This window comes from Dacryopinax primogenitus (genome assembly GCF_000292625.1).
Source record: "Dacryopinax primogenitus strain DJM-731 SS1 chromosome Unknown DACRYscaffold_8, whole genome shotgun sequence".
Lineage (NCBI taxonomy): Eukaryota > Fungi > Basidiomycota > Dacrymycetes > Dacrymycetales > Dacrymycetaceae > Dacryopinax > Dacryopinax primogenitus.
In genome coordinates this window covers 341-20,360 of record NW_024467205.1, presented here as the reverse complement: position 1 = coordinate 20,360, position 20,020 = coordinate 341, and the positions used below count along the sequence as shown (strand labels likewise).

Genomic DNA, 20,020 nt, shown 5'->3' with positions numbered 1-20,020 from the left:
TTAGACTCTTGGCACTCTTAGGTGAGCAGACTTAGTCAGCCTGTGTTGCCCTAACACAAAGGATGAAAACCTAAGAGGATGAATTGTGGCCCTTCACCATGACACATGAAGTGCAGGACACCTGGCAGATGGAAGACCCTCAAATTGGTCTCTCAAAACTACTGGTGGCTGAATATGAGCCAATTTGTGGCCCGATTTGTTCAATCCTGTGAACCATGCAACTGAACCAAGATCTATCCTCAGCCAATTGTGGGCAAGCTCATCCTAAACCAAATCCCAGCCAAATGGTGGGAGGTTGTTTCAACAGACCTCATTGTGGGCCTCCCTGAATGACTGGGGTACAATTTGATATTTGTGGCAGTGGATTGACTGACAAAATGGGCCCACTTTGCCCCAACTCAGAAGGAGGTCAGTTCCAAAGGGATTGCTTGTCTGTTTTGGGACAATGTGTGGAAGCACCATGGCCTACCAAAGGAGGTGATCAGTGACTGAGGGTCCCAATTCATCTCCAAATTCATGACCAAACTGAATTCGATGCTAGAGGTGAAGATCTCTGCTTTGACTGCCTACCATCCTCAGAGTGATAGGCAGACTGAACAGGTGAATCAAGAGGTCAAACAGTACCTTTGGCTATTCATGAACTACAGGCAAGACAACTGGGCAGACTGGCTGTCCCTTGCCGAATTTGCCTATAACAACCGAATCTCTTTGGCAACTTGAGTGACCCCATTCATGGCAGACACTGGACGAAACCCCCGTATGGGTGTTGAACCATTTCATGAAACAAAGATTGTGGGAGTTGAAGACTTCACAAAGCATATGAAGGACCTCAAATCCAAATGCAGGGCAGCCCTCGAACAGGCAGCAGATGATATGGCATGATTCTAGGACCAAACACATGGTGACACCCCTGAATGCAAGAAGGTGACAAGGTTTGGCTCGATTTGAGGAACATCCAGACAACTTGGCCCACAAAGAAGCTGGATGACAAGTGGTTTGGCCCGTTTGAGATCAAACTTCAGGTGAACCTGAATGCCTATAGGCTGAAGCTCCTGAAGCACTTCTTGGTTCACCCAGTATTTCATGTCAGCAAGCTTCAGAGGTACTTCCCAAATGACATCAAAGGCCAAACGGTGATGAAGCCTCCCCCACCCATCATTCATAAGGATACTTTGAGATCATTTGAGGTTGAACAAATTGAAGACAGCAAGTTTCAATATGCCAAGCTCTACTACAGAGTGAAGTGGAAAGGCTACCCCTCTTCAGAGAGCACCTGGGAGCCAAAGGACAACCTTTGTGGAGCCGCTTGGCCCATTCGGGAGTTTCACCAGCAGTACCCTGAAGCACCCCAGCAGCTGTCTGCAACAGACTTTGCACAACTTTTGTTTCACCCACTTGAGAACTTCACCAAACTGCCAAAGCAAGTCCTATTCAACTGGACAGAGGGGAGAGCAAATTGACCCCTGAAGGGACCACAGGCATGATTTGCTGGGACATCAAATCTTAAGGAGGGGGTGATGTCAGGGTACACTGAATTCGGACCGATTCAAGCCACATTCGGAGTCCAAATGCCCATTTGTCCCACCCTGAACACCCATTCAACTTGTCACCAATCAAAGGAGCACAGCAAACTCAGGAGCCAGCACAATGAAGCATCATTGGCCATTCATGACTGTTCATAGGTGCTTTGGGGTTCATTTGGACATGTACAGTTCTTCAGCCACATTTCTGCTTCCCTTTTGCTTCCTTTTTTAGATTAGATATATATACCCAGCTGACAGGGCCTTATGCCCCTCAGAGCTGATCTTTCAGGAATTCCGCTTCATCGAATTGTACATTCGATAGTGCCGAATCGAACCGAAGTCATTAGTCTCTGCCTCCGAATCACGGGACCCCCTGTTCACTGAGATTGACTTATACTGTTCTTGGTGATTCGTCCCTTCGACTACTGTTCATCTCTGCTCGACAGGAGCTTCATCCGAACTTCATCCGAACCTCTCCGAACTGTTATCCTTAGTGGCTTGAGCTTTATTCGGGTTACTGGTCGAAAGCCTTTTGCTTCGACTGCACGCCCTGACAGGTTGCTCGAGGCTCATTATGAAGATCGTTGTAATCGTCTGTGAATGACTCTCCCTTCGACAAATCGAGATGTCCAGGACACCCAGCAGGTACACCAGAGGATGGGATGTATACAGCAACAATGGCAAAAGCCATCTCGTGCTGATCTCCCCCTACACCTCCTTAACTGCCTCCTGTATCGCAACGAGAGCAGCTATGATATCTGTTCCAGAAGTTCGGCGGTGGAGAGCGTGGTCTCAATCGGTGGGGACAAAAAGGTGCATTCAGCAACGTCCAGGGGCATCAATGGGTGCGTCCCGTGAGCCATATAATAAGGACTTAAGCCGGTAATGGAGTGTATCATTATTTGCTCGGCCCAGAATACCGCCGGTACGAGGGTGGGCCACTTCGTTACTCCGGTGCCCGAGAGACGGACTAAGCTTTCCCTGACGGTGCGGTGGCTTTGTTCCACAATGCCATTTGCACGGGAGTTGTAGCCAGATATGCGGATGTGTTTGATATTATACCGTCGAGATAATTCAGCCATTGCTTTGACCCACGGGGTACCGTCATCCGTAACAATTTCGGTGAGCGTACCCCAACGGCAAATCAAATTATTGAAGAGAAATTCTGCGAGGTTTTTCCCTGTTTCTGTGCGAAGCATGGTCCATTCAGGGTAATGTGTAAGCAAGCAGCGAGCTTGGGCGATATAGCGGTATCTGGCCACAGGGGCGGTAGACACCGGCATGAGCATGGAATCGCAGTACGCTTTGCTGAACAGACGTGCGGGTTCCTGTACAACGGGCGGTATGATAACGCGGGTAGTTTGTTGAACCTGGCACTGATGACATGTGCGGACGAACCAGGTGACGTCGTTATTCAAAAATGGCCACCAAAACCGTAAGGATATGTGTGCACGGAGGGCACGTTGCCCTTTGTGTCCTAAGGTTTCATGGGCAGAACGGAGGGCGGCGGGGCGGCGGACAAACGGAAGGTATAGTTTGTGTTCGCCCGTCGGGTGTCGGCGGTATAATGAACCGTTTTCGTCGAGAAAAAAGTTCGTAGCTAATTTAATAAACTTCTTCAGAGCGGCCGGAGGGAAATGCGGTGTCTTCAAGGTCTTGTGGTACTCAATGATGAGGTCGATTTTCTCGTCATATGCTTGAGTCTTGGGTTGCCACGGCAGGGGGGCGCCGGGTGGGTGCGAAGGAGGTAATACTGGCGGTATTGTTTCTACCGTCATTGGTTCGTCTATTTCGATGCTATCCGTAGGAGGAAGCTGTGTCGCAAAAGGCAAGACTGGACTGGAGGGAGGACTTGCTGGTGGTGTGGTAAATGGTGATTGCAGAGGAGTGTTGGTAAAATCAGAGGGCATGTTGGTAAGCGGAGAACCGGGCGGTAGGAATACCGCTTTCGTCGGAGACATCGGTGCATGCTGATGTGGCGGAAGTTGGGATGCTGCCTGCAGGGCAAAGCAAGGCGTCGTAGACAAGCCGAGCAGGTCGTCATCAAAGTCCGGAATAGATTCATCAGGCGGATCTGAGGTGGTGGCAGGTCGCCGGGAGAGGCCGTCAGGCGCGGTATGTTTTTCCGCCGGTATATGGACAAGGTCAAAGTGAAAAAGCACAATCCAGGCAAGCCACCGGTCAATAGTAGTGTTGGGTTGAATGTCTGGATTGCGGAGCATTCCTTGGAGGTACTGCGCATCAACCTCCAATGTAAATACATCAAGGCCAATGAGCCACACGCGGTATGCTTTTAATGCACGAAAAACACGGTAGCATTCAAGCTTGGCCTGAGAATACCAGGATTCGCGTTCGTTCCATGTAATAGACCCGAATCGGGAAGGTCGCCGGCGGCCTTGTTCATCCATTTGATACAGGACGAACCCCACAGCAATATTGCTCGAGTCCACCGCTAGAATAATGCATCTACCACAGCGGTAGTCGATGGGACGGAGTACGTTATTCTCAGCTGCTTCTCGGGCTGCAGCTTGCAGTGTATGTACCGCCGCAAGTTCCAGTTCGCCAAAAGTAAAAGGAACGTCTTTCTTTTTCAAGTTTTCGAGTGGTTGCGCATGCTGGGCATAATTGCGAATAAAATTCCTCATGATACCGGCAGTTCCAAGGAATGATCGAACTTCCGATATGTTTTCACAGGGCAATTTCCAGTCCAGAAGTTTCTGAACCTTTGAGGGATCTGGATGGCATCCGTCAAAGGAGCACCGATGGCCTAAAAGAATGATTTCAGGTACTGCAATCTGGACCTTCTCTCCAGACAGAGTAGCGCTGGCGTGTCCAATGCATGTGAGAATACGGTTCATGTCCTGAATGTGCTCCCAGATAAAGCAACGAATGCCGGGGTTAGACGTAACCTCGTACGAGCCGTCTGCATTGGTATAGCGTGAAGCTGGGCCTTTGATACCGCCGTCATCGATAAACGGTGTCGTTATATGCGGTATCTCGGGTTCGAGGAGAAACGTGACGTTATCTTGCATGATACCGGGCATGTTATGTGCGCCCATGGGTGCAACGCAGTATCGGAGCGGACCAAGAGGGGATTGGAATGTGGTAAGATCACGAGATTCTGGTGCCAGGGTGTGTTGTTCAAAGCCTCGGAAAAAGTCTACCAGCGAATAGCAACTGCGACCTCCGTAGGATTCGATGAGATGCTCCGTTAACGGCGGTACCAAAGAGCTTTTTACCATAACACCATTCAGAGGTTGCAGATCAATGATAGGGCGTAAAGTCCCGTTCTTCTTGGCAACCACAAACCAGCTGGACCGGTATGCAGACTGTGCCGGCTCGTACGCACCAGCCTGAATCTTTTCACGGATAGTTTGAATCACTTGGTCCAATAACGCTGGTGCTAGCGGTATATTCTTACGCTGCCACGGGGTGTGTTCGATGGTTGGGAAAACTACCGGGTCGAAATAATCGCTGCGAAACCGCCCGATTTCGACTTCGTCCCACGAAAACACCATCTCGTGAGTGCGTAGGACCCATTTAACTAGCTCCACTTCAGCTGGCCAAAGTTCGTTGCATTGAGGTCCATGTTGTCCAAATGTTCCTGCGTCAGGCGGACACCATGTTGAAAAGGTGGGGGAAATAGTAGTACTACCGGTAGAGTTTCTAAAGGATCCGAAGGGAACCGTCGGTGGATTTTGAGATGTTCGGGATGCGTGGTGGCCACTGGTTGAACATAATGTTCAACGGGCTTGTACTTACGCACCGCAAGGATATGTTGTTTTTCGTCGTATTCATAGTAGTCAGCAAAAAATGAAGCGCGGGGCAATGTGGTGATGGACGGTATTTTGGCGGTAGATGTAGTATGGTGGATTAGAAACACGTCTCGTTGATCCTTTCTCAATTCATTGACGTTTACTGAAAATCCGCTTGGGACAAGGTGTCGTCCTGAGGATCCAAGTCCTTGGACCGAGGGGTCCAGTTACGGGTCGGAATAACGATCGTTACGGCGGTATTAGGGCAGGTTAGCGTTAATTGTTGATCCCCATTCAATAGATCTAAGGAATGGCATTTGAGCAGCATGAGGAAAGGTCGTCCGAGAAGCAGATCGAATGGTGATTCGCGGACGATATGAACTTGCAAGAAGAGAGATATAGGACCAATGGTGACACGAAGGTTACGAACACATCCCATCGTGCTTGTTGCTTGATTATTGGCACTTTCCATGTTGACTACCGAGTCCGGATAATACGGTACTTTCAGGTCTTTCCACGTATTATAGTTCATGGCAACCAATACCGAACCAGAGTCGAGGCACCCGTGCAGTTTCATGTCATTGTCACCGTCCAATAATTCGATGGCACGCAAGGGAACAATAGATTTTCCAACGGCCATGCCCGCCGGGGCGTCATTGCCGCAAATGTGTAGCATATGAGCCCAAGTGGGGACATCTTTTTCCTGTACCGCCTCGCAGCATGTACTGTCTGTCACAGCCGTTGTGTCGATACCGTCGGTATCTTGGTGTAGAAAAACCGGTTGAACTCCACGTTGGGTCCTGCGGGCTGATGTTTGATAATTGACCATTTTCCTAACATCTGGAGATACTGCCAACAATTCCCAGAATGTCAAGGTCATCGGTACATCGAGCGCATTCTCGAGTACGTTATCGACGAGAGCCGTTTGTTCAATGGGCGCGCGTAGATGAGCGCGTTGTGTGTTTTTGGAATCCGCAACAACTTGGGCTGATGGGGGGGGTCTTCGTGTTTTACGGGCTCTTGTTTAACGATGACGGGTTCTACAGATCATGTCATATGCGGCGGTATGTCGCGGTGGACACCGGTATCTGGTGGAACGGACTTGTGAGGTACGGCAACCTGCCTTTCTACTGGAGGACTGTGTTGCTGGGGCCGGTTCCTGATTCGACTGATTTCGACCTGCAAAGCATGTATTTGGTCCAGTTGTTCTTGTGATAGGAGACCAGCGGTATCCTTTTGTTCGGTATCTGAAAATAACGCATTCGGGGTTTCTACTGCGAATGCTTGTGCAAGTGGTTGAGCCGTAGTGAACAATCCAACTGGTACCGTGCCTTGGCCTTGTCGGTTGATATCCGCTGTCTTATTTCCAGGATTTTGCTGATGCCATGTCTGGACACGGTCACGGAGTAATTTGCCTTGTATAGCGGTAGGTACATATCGACCCGTCGGCAAGACGACTCTGCGGTCTTGGTTCCTTATAACGAGCCCATCCCGGACAGCGATTTCCACGTCGGGACATTCGTTCATAAAATGGTCCGGGAGGCCGCACCAACTACAGGTTCAAGTGGCTGGTGTACCTGAATTCGCGTTACTTGCATTACCTGCGGTATTCAGACCGTATGCATTGTTCGTATTGTAATTGTTGCCGGCATTCGAAGAGCGTTGTGAACTACCTTGTGGACTAGTGTGCTGAGCACATTGACGATGTTGTCGAGCTTGTTGACTAAGGTATCCGTGGTAGTAGAATACACTGGTTCAGGTTTAAGGGGAAACGTGCTCAAGGTTCCGGTATTCGAGGATATGCTCGGAGATGAAAAAGCGGTATTCGTACCGATAGTTGAAAGAGATATAACAGGCGCGTCAGCTGGGGTAGTGTGAAGCAGCCAAGACGCAGTATTTTGTACGTCAGACATCGGGTATGGAATTTTCGGGTGATGCTTCGGGAACTCAATAGCGAGTTTAGCGAGTACTTGACTTGCGAATTCGGTATGCAATCCTTGCATGAATGCGCGGTTCTTCTCTCTCTCTGATAACTGCTCTCCTTCCCCAAAGGACCTGGTAATATGGTGGAATGCACGAATGTACTCTCCCAATTGGGCTCGAGTACTCATCGGTACCGTGGCGGATTTTCGCGTTAATTCTTCGAGATCCGCGTAGGTAAAGATTTCGTCTTCTTGTGATGCGCCTGGGTACAGCTTGTACACGTCGGCCTTCCAGGTGTCATAATTGCCTCCCTTGAACGATGGCAGCTTCTTCCAAACCACTTCTGTAGCAGCAGGAGTATACCGCGCGGCGTATTCGGAGCATTGGGCAGCCGGTAGTTTGTTAGATTCTGCACACTGTTCGAAATCATCGAAATACCGCCGTAGGTCTGTAGTGGCATTCGATTCTAGTTTCGGTGCATTGCGGGAGGTTTGCAGTGGCATTTGACCTCCCACATCACCTTCTGGATCGACTCGTGGCGGCATGATAGGATCGGAAGGCTCTTGATCTGAAAGGGCGGTAGATGGCAGTACAACAATATCAGAATCAAGTAACTCTGACACGTTTTGCAAGGATGTGGTTTCTGAAGCCGTATTTGTAGTGACTCGGACTACCGGATCGCTTGGTAGTTGTTCTTCTGGTTCGTTTTCGGCTTGGAGAGACTCCTCGAGTTGTTGTAAAAGACGGGAACGTCGTGTTTGAACTATGTTGGGCAATTTGGTATCTCTGCAGCTTCACCGAGAGATAATGGCGGTATGTGAGCTCGAGGGTCTTTTCGACAATTTTGCGGTAATGACGAGGACCGTGGTAATAACGCTGGGCGCAATAACGAAGGATACGACGGAATATACGATGTACGACAATAGCGACGGGTGACGACGGTGGACAGTGGTTAACGATGTGGCGGTATCGACGAGGACCGCACTAATAAACACTGGGCACGATGGTTTGACGACAGATAACAATTGTAAAGGCCAGAAGGTGGTTTCGAATAACGGAGGACGCGCCCTGGGAATAAATCACAGAGGAGAGCCTTGCGTTGGGCTCCACTTGAAGAGACCATGACTGTAGGTAGATACAATAGATAGCCTAATCGAGCTCTCGTGCGAACCTCCTACGGGTGAGCGTGCTTCGTGATAACGCGCGTCAGTATACCGGTATCACGGTATATGTAAGGTTGAACGTTCGAGTAAGATGTGATATCAATGAGTGGGGCTAGCTAGAGAGAGGATACGAGTTGGTCGAAGGGGGAAAGTCCGGCCCTTGTTACAGGAAGATGTGGCTATCTAATGTAGAGAAGAAAGGAATGTGGAGGTGGCAATTGGAATATACCATGGAAGATGTCTGAAACCAATCAAGTAAGACAAACCCTCGATATCGGTCCGCGGCATCCGGATACCGCATGAGGATCGGTAAAACAGATGTACTGGCACGAATGTATTGGTCTGACTACTCTACGGACTAGCTACAATACAGTAGGTATAACTTTCTGTTACCTTAGTCTTGGTTTAACACATTATGTAGGGCTGACTTGTAAGCAAGTGATGAACCCTCTTCCACAGGTCGAGTCTTCCGGGTACGCGGAGAAGCCTTCCTCGCCCAGTAGCCCAGATTCTCCCAATGCTGCTCATGTGGTCTCGATTTGGTGATCTCAATTTGAATTGTTCTGGATTTGCTGGATGCGGAAATATATGCTCGATGGTTCATTGTCGTTCAGCTCCTGATTTGTATCATCATGTTCGTTTCCCAGGATAGCTCTTGTATTCTGTAATATATTCCAGCTCATGCGCAGCGGGATACCATATCTGGACATTTGCCTCGACCAACAATAATATAGCTCAGCCGGGGTATCGGAGTTAGCACTTTAGCATTATGTATCGGGAATAACTGAACCCTTTCTTTCTGAGGTGAAAACCACCAATGCATCTATCATGTCATGCGAGGCCAACTCAACTCCCTCCCTACCCCTCGACCTACACATTCTAAACATTCTTGTCTCCCAGAGTGTGAATATCAGATGCACTTCGTCCAACAATGGGTGCGGTCGTATTGGAAAAAGGATGGGGGCGCTTGATGTACGCCTGCTACACCCTCAGCTCCTGGATATGACATCTGACCCTGACTTCGCAGACCGACTTGCATTCACATTCAATTTGAAGACAAGGTCCCATGTTGAGTTGTCACCCTTCAGGGGATGCCGGAGGCTTCCCACTCGTCACCAGCCATCTACTATCCACCGAAGCACGCCCTCTAACCGAATGTCACACCGCTCTGGTGGCTGGAACTGGTGGGATTTCGGCTTCCGCGCGCGTGGGTACTGGCATATTGTTTGAGAGAATCTGGCGTGAGTCGGTTGCTTAGCCGGATCCCCAATCTGTTAAAAGTGTAAAGCAGACGATTCTGTTACACAACTATCAATTCTCGCAACCACCGGAACGGTCATGTATTCCATCTTCGTGGTGCATGTATTGCTCGTCTCTCTCTTGGGATGCGCTGCCTTGTCGCTGCAGTCCCGTGAGATCCCGATCCATGACACTATGAGCCCAGACTTGAAAACCCTGTAAGTGGGCGCTATCATAGTCATGAGTGACAACCTGACAGTTGACCGTGGGGCCTTATTAGTCTCCAGCCAGCAGGAGTCTCTTTTGGTCAAGCGTCTTGGGAAGGAACCGCCCCATGGTGCAAAGGAGAGTGCAGCGCTGGAGATCTGCAGGTTGCGGTTCTATCCGGGGAAAATTCCAGTATGTGTCCTTCCCAATGATAAGATCGGTCATGCTATGGATCCAGCGCTCACGATAGTCAGATTGGATTGCTACCCAGTCCAATTTTGGATCAACCTGCTTCATTGGAGATAAAGTGTTGTGCACCAGTCCATATAACAAATGCAAGCTACTTCATGTCCTTCATATCATTCCCTTTCGCTGAACCACCTTTCCCAGGCACGACATCTACTGCGAGCCTTCAGCTTCAGTGCGCAGACGCTGTTCACCCAGCTCGCTCTAACTCATGGATCCTGAGCGGGTAGCTAATCCCCTTTTCAATATTTGCTCGTCTTATATTCACACTGCTCGTAGGTGCCAACTGATTAACCCAGGCCCACTATGCTCTGCTCCGAGCTCTACAGTTATGGTTCGCTTGCTCAATCCTCCGAAACGGAGTGACAGCAACGGAATGGGTCCCGGCACGTTCAGAGCAGATGTGGAAGCGTCGTGTTGTACATGACCCAGCCTTGTAGATCGACACTGACTGGCGAGCAACATATGTACTTCTCTGCCTCTGCGCCCAGTGGTTCACAGGCAGCATTTGTAAAATGGACGATATCTGCTCGACTATTTTCTGGGAAACGCGTTTCCCAAATCATGGTTGCGGCCAAGCACAGGGTCGATGTACTAGCCCGCCATCTCGGCTGCGCTCTCTATGCTGCCAAGTCGCCTCCAAGCCTTCATTGCTCATGGCATTCACACTGGTGTCTTACTCTGTTCCATGCGCTCTTTCTGAGTAAACTGTTTGCTCAATAAATGCTGCTGATCATGACATGATCTCAACACCTGTCACTTATGAAAGCCTCGCTTCTCATTCAGTTTGCACTCATAGCCCTGGCAAGCTGTGCGGTTGTCACGGGGCGGAGGCTGCAGCACACTTTTGATACCATGAAATCCAACCTGCATGAGAAGTACGTCCTTATTTCCTCCCTTAGAAGGGACTTGCGCTAACGCTTGTCTTTTCGACGTTCTCTACTGTAGCCTGCAGCAGGCAGGGCTGCTGTTCGGTGGGGCTTCTTGGGTTGGAACTGCGCCTTGGTGCAAAGGAGAGTGCGCTGTTGGAGAAGTCGAAGCGGCTGTTGCCCCTTCAGGACAATTTAGTATGTATCTCCTTGAGTTCTTCTCAGGCCGTGGCGGAGGCCAACTTTGCACAGCTCATTGCGCGTCCCTGTCCAACTTCGGCGGTGATTGTTATATTGGAGAAAAGGCACTTTGCACAAGCCAATATTCTTCTTGTAAGTCGTGTTCCATGTAGTACTCTGACGTAGTTCTAAGTTCCCCACAAAGGTACGACAACCAGCACGACTCGTGCATTTCGTGTGCGCTTTGGGCTATCCATCCATACCAGTTCCAGGTTGGACATATGAGGGGTAAGTTCACGTTTTCAATAATGACTGCTTAGGAATGCACGCTCAGCATCGTCGTAGGTGCAGCCTGAATACCGCTGTTACGCTGTGCCCTAACCCCAGCGCCCGCCCCGTCTTCGTCCGCCTTATAAACAATCTGCACCGAAGTGGAAAGATACCAGGGCCCTTCGCTCTTCAGGCAGATGTTGAGGTCGCTTGTTGTGTATGAAGTACTTGGCATAAAGGGAACGGGAATCACATCCAGCTCCGTTTGAATGCGTCCTGATTGAACCAGGAGCGCACAAGACGTAAACAGCCTCCTGTGGTCTTAGTTGTCAGCCATCTCCAGAATAGTTTCCGTGCCACACACCCTCACAAGTACCGCCAATTCCCTTGGATCTTCTGAAGCTCATTCTGCGTGCCTGCCAAGTAACTCGATGTAGGGAAGTACTTACATTCGTCTTTCCGTCAAAAGCATGATCACAACCGACATTGGCCCGCCATCAACGACAACGATGTATGCCTTTCGTTTCACGCCCGTTCTCTTCCTCGTCTCAACCTGCGTTGGTGTCGTTTCTCACGTGAGCTTCAGCCTGGGTCTAGGCGACCAATGAGTGACGTGTCTTCTTCCTGAACGGCGCGTCACGAGCAAGACCGTTAATGCACGCCTCTGGTCAGACTTCGACAGATAGGGCTTGTATCCAGCGGCGCAACTTGGATGGGGACGGCGCCATGGTGCAAGGGGGAGTGTGCTCCTGGAGAATTGCAAGTTGCAGTCTCGTCCGGCGGGGAAGCTGGGATATTACCCTCTCAAGCAATATGTTAAGCTATAGGCCGCCTTTCGAAGTCACCACCTCATTCAACTTTGGTTCCACATGCGCAATCGGGGAAAAGACCTTGTGTACTTCTGAATACCGCTCATGTAAGGCAAGACCCAGGCTTATTTGCCGAGCTAACAATGAGATTTCGCCGGCAGGCACAACGGTCAAGTCCAATATGGTCATCTGATGCAAGGTAAGTTTGCCTACCTTGAGACTCCCATCTGTCAACCATTATGAGTAAGTTTCCGTTCTCGATCCGACATTGTGGGCACCCTGCTGAAGGACTTCTCAGCTGCACCTTGATCGGCGCTGACTCACTCTGCGGCGATTCAAGCTGTCGCGCATTGATGGTTCGACGAACCAGCGGATTTCAGCAGCGTTCCAGCGAGAGTGGTTTTGCTGTTCTTGCGGCCGAGATGGAGATATCCTGTTGTAGTTAGGGGGCCAGTAGCTCAGCATCCTCCAAGGCCAGCCATTTTCGAACACCAGCGGGTCTCTTCACTCAGCAAGCAGTTGAAGCGGAAATCAATCATCAGAGCAGATATCAACTTCGTCAATCCAGCAGGAGCGCGAATAGTATCGCTATACTTGAGGTCGCTCTTCATGGGTATAATTCGGGCAAGAGGAAAGAAGGTGTTTCGGGGTCCTAGGGCCCCCGCTCAATATTTTTGCAAGACCCCACACGGTCTCTAGCGGCAGAGTTTGCTTCGCCTCTTTGGCTCTCAGGTTATCAAGTCACTCAGCTTAACGCTCTCCATTACTGTTTTTGGCAGCTCCGAATGTGCATGCGGAGGTGTCTGTATTCTGTATTGCTCTGAAACATATGTTGCGACAGTGTTCTGCTTGTGGCTGACTCAAACAAAAGCAGCTTTGCGTCTCATCGCTGGTGGCTGGCTGGTCTGTCACTGTGGGAATTCGTGTCGCGCGCCTCCTTGGTGCACGTCTCAGGGGGCTGTATTTCTTCAACTTGCACGCCGTTTTCAAAGCTAGCGTCAACCGAGCTGCGGGTGACCAACGCATGGCGTTCACTCCATGGCGTGCGGCTCGCACCTCGGACCGGGGAAGGCGGTGTTCTTGAGTCAGCTGTACGGAGTGTTCCAGCACGACTCTGATTAAGTCTCGTCTATTTGGATGACTTCTGGATGTGTGTCTACTCTCACCATGCATGTTGTTCTGCTCTTCCAAGTCTTGCTCGCCTTGCACGTTAGCTGCACAACAATAACACCTCGAGAATGGTTTCATAACGTCGGGGGTATCACTCCAACTTGGACCGAATGGTATGTCCTTCTTTTGTCGCCTTTCCAAGCAACCACTCACCTCTCTCTTACCGTTGTGTCTTCTCAGTATCCAGCAGTCGGGGATATTGTTCAGTGGGGCAACTTGGAGAGGAACAGGACGTTGTGCAAAGGGGAATGTAATCCTGGAGAACATGAGCTTGCAACAGCGTCTGGAGATGCCGGTTGTCCGTATGCTCCCCAATTGTGGTACACGAGAAAGCTGACATCGCAATGTCTAGTTGCAGCTACGACGGACTTCGGTTCTTACTGTTTCATTGGGGAAAAGGCAGTATGCACCACTGAATCTTGTGAGCTAATTTCTCATCGCAACCTTCAAGTAGCCAAGTCAGCTCAATCTCATCAATTCCAATCAGGCACGAGCATCATGAGCACTCTCAAGATCCGCTGTTCCAAGAGGTCTGCACGGTACCCCATTACGGAGGCCAGATACCTGGAGTGAGCACACTCAACGATCATCCCTGTAATATTTTAAGCGTGCAAACAGCTGCGCAGTAGATGGCCAAAGACCGACTTGTCCCGATTCAAGCTCACTTGATCTTCATTCGACAAGTCGAAGGTCTCGAGGCGACTTCAGGTGACGATAGGAGTGGGTATCTGCTTCAATCGCCGGTTGAGCTATCCTGCTGTGTGTGAATTCAGTGCTTTCAGGCGATTGGAATTATACATAAGCCATTCTCATGTCTCGAACTTGTCCTCTTCCATCTCGGATATGCCGCACGGTACCGAGTCGGTATGCCGTGTATAACGGCGATCGTATACCCTCGTGTTTAAACCGGATCAAGCAGCTCTTTGTCTCACTATTGGGGGGGCTGGTTTGGCACCGGAATCCAACTTTCAGGGAGCTGATGGATGGATTGCAAGCCGAGGACCAGCCATCACGAAGGGCTGTAAGCTCTCCTGCTTGTGGCTGGGCGTTAGAGCACTAAGATCGATGTTTCAATGCAGACTTGCTTTGACGAGAAGCCAGACTTAGCGGTCTCACAACATTTCCGTGAAATAAAACAGGCCCGGACTACTACATCCCAGACTAGAATCTCTCACCATGCTCGCCGCCCTCGTCTTTCAGCTCTTGCTTGGCTTACAAGTCAGCTGCGCCACGATGGCAGCTCGAGATTACTTTCCCAACGCTGCGTCTATCACTCCAACCTGGACCCCATGGTACGTCATTCTTCTCCTCTGCGCAGAGAGGCGCTCAGCATTAGCTGACCGTACATGTCTTGTTAGCGTACAGCAATCGGGAATGTTGTCCGGTGGAGTCACTTGGAGAGGGACAGCGCCGTGGTGCAAAGGGGAATGTAATTCCGGTGAACTGCAACTTGCAGCTGCATACACAAGCCGGCTTATCACGTCACGTCACAGCCAATCTCTTTGTTTTGCTGTTGTACGAGTAATCTGTCTGCAGGTACAATAATGGACTGGATTCCATTCACACTCTGTTCCCTCTCCGTCTTTGGCCCGGCAGTTCAGGTACGATGTCTGGGTGGAACTCTCCTTGCCGCGGGACGACACCACAGTTGTGGTCGTGAGTTGCAGGTACTGTAAGGTGGGGCGATACCAGGGGTAACCCGGGTCGGGCTCGGCCAACTCGGTACGGACGCGCCCGAGAATGGAAAGAATTTGTTCAACGTGTGCCATCACGTGATGTCCTTCCTATGATTCCTATCGTTCGTGCGGTTCCCGCGAAGTACGGGCAGATCTGTTGCCCTTGGTGCATAGAGGTACCGCGTGTGTGCTTTGATGAAGGATACGGAAAGAAGCACACGTGTGTGGCGGGCATGTGTAGCATGTCATCCGGCCCTTTGCGTCCTGCGGGGCGGTTGATATCTGTACGCCCTTCGCTCTTCTTCCTTTTCTTCTCCTATTCGATGATCGCAGAACAGAGCTGACTCTGGGGAAGGGTTCGTAGCGTGTTTCTGAGAAGGGGGATCAGTACAACATCCTCTCCTCCCCAGCTTCCGACATCCTCACCACCTTTTTCACCCCCACCTGCGCCTTGACGCAGGCATCGCTCGAGCTGCACCAAGGAAGAGCGCCGGCTCCGCGCTGGTACTATGCAGGGGAGCGCAGGGATATGGGGACGGATGGACGACGGGGTGGTGGAGGATCCGGTGGGGCGCGGGGAGGTGTGTTGCTGCTTTGGGAGGGCGGGGGCGAGGGCGGGGGGGCGGTCGTGCTGCTGGTGCTAGTTCGTTTTCTGGTCGTCACATGTCCTGGGTGCTGGCTGGCCAGCGAGATGTGTATCATCTTTCCCAATCAACAATCTATTGTCCCCTATGTGGATCCATACAATATCAACAATGCGTAGTATACAATGCAACCATTCCTCTTTCCCTCGTTCCCCTCGCAACCGGCCTCTCTTCAGCAGGGCATGGAGGAAGCGGCTAATGATGCCCGTTCCCCGGAGACTGTTCATCCTTCCCTCCGCTGCCTCTCCGCTCTCCTTCTTTCCCGCAGCCTCTCTCCCCCCCCCCAACCCCCAACCCCCTCTCCCTCTTTCTCATCCTCCCCCTCCTCGTCCGCCATCTCCCCTGATCGCCGCCGCACCAACCCCCCATCCCTAGCACTAGGCATCCTCAGTCCCTCCACCCCCACCTCTCACCCCATGCGCCGTCCCACTTCCTCAAGCCACACCAAGTCCGCCTTCCCCGCCCTCCGCCTTCCCCGCCCTACGCGGACAAGCCCATGCATGCGGGGGTGGCGCGCAACCGCCCAAGTCGGAAGTCTGGGTCACCGAGACGCGTACTCGGGTCCGAACAGGGCTGCAAGCCCGCTCGTCGCGGAGAACCGAAGAGAAGGAGGTCCGGCGGCATCGGCGCAGCGTAAGCAAGCAAAGCGTGCTCAGCGGGAGGAGCAAGCTCGGTAGGGCGAAGTGGCTCCGAGTATGGGTCAAGTCCAGATGGCTGTGCGGGCTAAGGGTCCTCCCCTCACTACCCGTCAATCGGGCCTGAGCCCTTTACTACTCTGCGTTATCCAGTACCGACCCCCTCACTCAACTTCATTGCCCAAAAACATCGGCGCTTCCTATGCAATCAGAACCGTCAAGATACGCTATTCTGCAAGATGGCATACACCAATTCCTCCCTCACACTCCCCCAATGCCCAGAAATGCAGAAAATCTACTAGGGTTCCAGATGTTCTTCGTGTGCATCGTTGATGCCGCCAAGCAGCATGACTCAACGAATCGTGCGCTTCGAGAAGAAATCTCACGACATGATGTTTCCGCCCTGTCGCAACAGGGGCTGCTCCATCAAGTATGGGCAATTCTCGAACCACACGCAAACGGAGGACCTCCGATGGAGCGGGACGACTGGACGAGAGTTCTATCCATTCGTGCGCACAGTTCTGCCCTCTCTCCTGCCCCACTGTTGAGCTCACCCTCACATAGCTGCGCTGCGTGAGTGGATTATTAGTTCCCCACACCCCATGGGCACGTTCCAGAATCTCATTCGGTGAGTCTTTTGGTTAATCAGCACCTCTTCCCCGTGTCCTGATACAGAGTCTTAGTGCCGATGTTGCCGAGGGTAGGCTGAGTCTGACTTGGGTATGGACGGATGCGATGCTGAACATACTATTCTAGAACTTGCGAAGGCATACGAGGTTCCATTCCAGTCGGATGCACGGGAGGCATTCGTCCAGGAGCTGTACGCTATTGACAAGGGGCTTCTCACTGACGAAAAAGCGAAGATATACGGCCGGTGCGTGAGCATCATCAACTCATCTGGTGTTGGAAAGTCTAGACTTGCTGGGCAGGTGCGTCCTTCAAAAAGATTGTCTGCACACCAAGTTGACAGGGCGTCCAGCTTGGCATCGGCAGGGTGGAGGATCCAATCTCGACTAACGAGCCTTGCCGTCCGGAGGAACCGCTGTTGGCAATACCTGTCAATCTGCGTGGCGCCAATGCACCCGGTTGGCCTCCGGGAGATGACGCCGTGCGAAGTTATTTCGAAGATTCCTCAAGAAACGATAGCGGCTCTGCATCGGGCCATGTCCGTTGCGCTGCTTTCCTTGGAGCCGCGCTCTCCCAGGCCTTGGGCTCTCTAAAGGACATAGTAAAGAGCAACCCTACCATAGGCTATGTTGAGCTTATACGAACATGGACCGAGCGAATGGAAGGACGAGATCGCACTTATCGCAATGAGTTTTGGAAGAGGGTTATAGCAGCTATTCATGAGGTAGGACCCTTACGCATGCCCAGCTTGGAGATTTGTCTGACTCTGCCTAAGTCTTCTCCAGTGACAAAGTCGTCCCGCTCCAGCCCTAAGCGGAAGGACCCGCAGGACGAGGAGTACAACAAAACGATCGTAACAATTGCCTCGGATTGCCACGCGGAATTTATCACCAAGCCTCGCAATGACCTGTTGGCGTACCTGCAAGAAAAGCGCGGTCAGCGCGTTCAAGTCATCATCTACTTCGATGAATCGGCCATGCTCGACGAGTTCTATTGGATTTTATTGCGCCTGACCAATCGGCAACCGCAGGAAGCGCCGCTGTGGCTGATGTTCATGGCGACTAATGGACGCATCAAGGACTACATGCCACCTTCGCAAGATAGTATGTGTTTGTCGAACCTACGCGCCTTCTCTCTTCTGACATTTACGTAGTCAACTCAGCCAGGCTCTTTAACGAGACGATGCAGCTGATCGACCCGTGGTACTATCTTGGATGGGATCATTGGTCTCAGTTGGCAAGCAAAAGCCGCACGATGATGGCCTTGCTATCTTGGTTGCACGCATCATATTACGGACGTCCCATGTAAGCCATGACTTATATATGACAGCTTCTGATCCTCATCGTCCCGTTTACAGCTGGTACGCTCACAAGAACAGTAACCCCTATCACGATATTCTTGAGCAAGGCACGCTCAAGTTGTTTTGTGGTGTCAAATTCGATCCACACAATATCGACGCAGTCTTCGCTGCATTCTCGGTCATAGTCATACTCGACCTTGTTCTGCACACGGAAGTTGCTGCTACCATGGCAGAGCGAGCGGTCGCAAGTCATATGCGACTGTTCGACGGCGTGGAACGGTTTCCGGAATTGGCGTACCAGACGCATACGCCCGGGGAACCGGTACTAGCGCTCTGCGCCGCATACAACCTCTTCGAGTCGGTCGACACATTCAGCACCGCTTTCCGTACGCTGGTCGCACAATTGGCCCAAGGGAACCTAATACCCAAAGGGGACATCGGGGAGCTAGCCGCACGTCTCCTTTTGTATTGCCCTCGTATAGTTGCGGCCAACTGGCCGGACAGCGGCCGCGAACCGCCCAAATACGTTGGCATGATCGTATGGCTGGAAGCTCTCCTTGGTCCGAAGCTAGATGACAAACTCAGAAAGCAATTCGCGGGACACCACATCAATTTTACGCATTGGCTAGCCACCAAAGAGGCTATCCCATGGGCCTCGTTGACGAGGCACGTACACGTTGTGTTTGAAGTGGGTCATAACTCTGAGCGTGTTTTGCAGGAAACAGCTGGCTAACTGGTGGGCGAGAGGATGTGCCCTACAGTGCTGCCCGAACCAGGAATCCTTCGACGCTCTCGTCGTGAGCTACACCAGCTCCGTAGAAGACAACGCCATCTTCGATCCGGAGCTGGTATGCCTCAACTACATACAGGTCAAGTTCAAACATGATCCGGATTACAAGGCGATAGACAAGATGCATGCCACTAGCATGGCGATCCAACCGGAGCTGTCGAATCAGCCACACCTGGGCATCCTGATGGAGCTTGGCACCGAGGCACGCTTCCAGGACAACAACTTGTTTGTCCGCATGACGGAACCTGGCCTTAGATCGACTCGCACAATATCAACTAAATCAAAGCCCGGGAAGAACTCGATCGGCACTAGCTCTGCCGTGCTCGGCGATGGACAGATGTGGACCATCGAGATCCGTGGCAATACCGCTGAGACCTACTCAATTCTGAATCACCTGCGCATAGCGGACACGTTCCGCACGATGCTCAAATGCTTCGAGCCATCGGTGATGCCGCGATCTGAAAGAACCCGTCCCTGCTATCGATTTACTGGACCGTCAGTGGAGTGGATGGCTGATTACGAACGAGACAGTTTCAGCCAAGGTCAAAGCGTTGCGGATGTCGAGATGGACGACGGATGATGTGTTCCTTGCTGCACGTGAAGCTGTGCCGTCACAATGAAGGAGGATTGGGAACTGAATGAAGTCGGACTTTCATACGTGTACAATATGTAATTACACTGATCAAGATCGCACAATGTTATATTGTTGTGTCCCGGAGTCATGCGTACAGGTCAAAGACACAAGCTTATCCCTCCATGTATCCTATTACCTTGGGCCGGTCCGTCATTCCGAACTCCTTTGCCTCCCGGCTTCTCTGGGAGTGGTTCTCAGTCGCATACGACCGCCCAGCCCACGGTGCATCAGCGATTGCACACGTCGTTTCAGATGTAGCTTCTTGAGCTGCCATCCTCGTGCATACGTGAGGACTTCGTGTTCGTCGACATTGACGCGCAGGCGACGTTGTGCTTTGGTCCGCGAAGCCTTCCATGACGG

The 20,020-nt window shown here is 51.4% G+C and overlaps 8 protein-coding genes across 8 annotated transcripts; 6 read left to right on the top strand and 2 right to left on the bottom strand.

Moving 5' to 3' along the window:
* Positions 1-914: 914 nt before the first annotated feature.
* Positions 915-1,460, top strand: DACRYDRAFT_107017 (uncharacterized protein; the record flags this gene model as incomplete). Its single annotated transcript, XM_040768376.1, has 1 exon — positions 915-1,460. One exon carries the CDS (start codon positions 915-917, stop codon positions 1,458-1,460), a length of 546 nt encoding a protein of 181 aa, XP_040628967.1.
* Positions 1,461-5,510: 4,050 nt separating this feature from the next.
* Positions 5,511-5,837, bottom strand: DACRYDRAFT_37675 (uncharacterized protein; the record flags this gene model as incomplete). The annotated part of the gene is made up of 1 exon (XM_040774434.1): positions 5,511-5,837. A coding segment is annotated over one exon (327 nt), but the record flags the coding sequence as incomplete, so codon positions are not given.
* A 1,309-nt stretch (positions 5,838-7,146) lies between these two features.
* DACRYDRAFT_30450 (uncharacterized protein) lies at positions 7,147-7,704 on the bottom strand (the record flags this gene model as incomplete). The annotated part of the gene is made up of 1 exon (XM_040774340.1): positions 7,147-7,704. A coding segment is annotated over one exon (558 nt), but the record flags the coding sequence as incomplete, so codon positions are not given.
* A 1,498-nt stretch (positions 7,705-9,202) lies between these two features.
* DACRYDRAFT_21858 (uncharacterized protein) lies at positions 9,203-10,575 on the top strand. Its single transcript, XM_040772576.1, has 7 exons — positions 9,203-9,336; positions 9,392-9,605; positions 9,656-9,821; positions 9,884-10,002; positions 10,065-10,145; positions 10,201-10,282; positions 10,336-10,575. The coding sequence occupies exons 3-7, from the start codon at positions 9,703-9,705 to the stop codon at positions 10,481-10,483; spliced, it is 549 nt and encodes a 182-aa protein (XP_040628964.1). The 5' UTR covers positions 9,203-9,336; positions 9,392-9,605; positions 9,656-9,702; the 3' UTR covers positions 10,484-10,575.
* A 336-nt stretch (positions 10,576-10,911) lies between these two features.
* Positions 10,912-11,397, top strand: DACRYDRAFT_88590 (uncharacterized protein; the record flags this gene model as incomplete). The annotated part of the gene is made up of 4 exons (XM_040776866.1): positions 10,912-10,934; positions 11,005-11,123; positions 11,178-11,258; positions 11,324-11,397. 4 exons carry the CDS (start codon positions 10,912-10,914, stop codon positions 11,395-11,397), a joined length of 297 nt encoding a protein of 98 aa, XP_040628963.1.
* A 730-nt stretch (positions 11,398-12,127) lies between these two features.
* DACRYDRAFT_21855 (uncharacterized protein) lies at positions 12,128-12,907 on the top strand. The gene is made up of 4 exons (XM_040772575.1): positions 12,128-12,167; positions 12,189-12,358; positions 12,483-12,657; positions 12,710-12,907. Exons 2-3 carry the CDS (start codon positions 12,189-12,191, stop codon positions 12,628-12,630), a joined length of 318 nt encoding a protein of 105 aa, XP_040628962.1. The 5' UTR covers positions 12,128-12,167; the 3' UTR covers positions 12,631-12,657; positions 12,710-12,907.
* Positions 12,908-15,799: 2,892 nt separating this feature from the next.
* DACRYDRAFT_107015 (uncharacterized protein) lies at positions 15,800-16,351 on the top strand (the record flags this gene model as incomplete). The annotated part of the gene is made up of 1 exon (XM_040768375.1): positions 15,800-16,351. One exon carries the CDS (start codon positions 15,800-15,802, stop codon positions 16,349-16,351), a length of 552 nt encoding a protein of 183 aa, XP_040628961.1.
* A 168-nt stretch (positions 16,352-16,519) lies between these two features.
* On the top strand, positions 16,520-19,729 carry DACRYDRAFT_21854 (uncharacterized protein). The gene is made up of 9 exons (XM_040772574.1): positions 16,520-16,818; positions 16,874-16,937; positions 16,993-17,009; positions 17,066-17,238; positions 17,289-17,660; positions 17,712-18,039; positions 18,090-18,240; positions 18,294-18,902; positions 18,955-19,729. Exons 1-9 carry the CDS (start codon positions 16,584-16,586, stop codon positions 19,604-19,606), a joined length of 2,601 nt encoding a protein of 866 aa, XP_040628960.1. The 5' UTR covers positions 16,520-16,583; the 3' UTR covers positions 19,607-19,729.
* Positions 19,730-20,020: the final 291 nt, after the last annotated feature.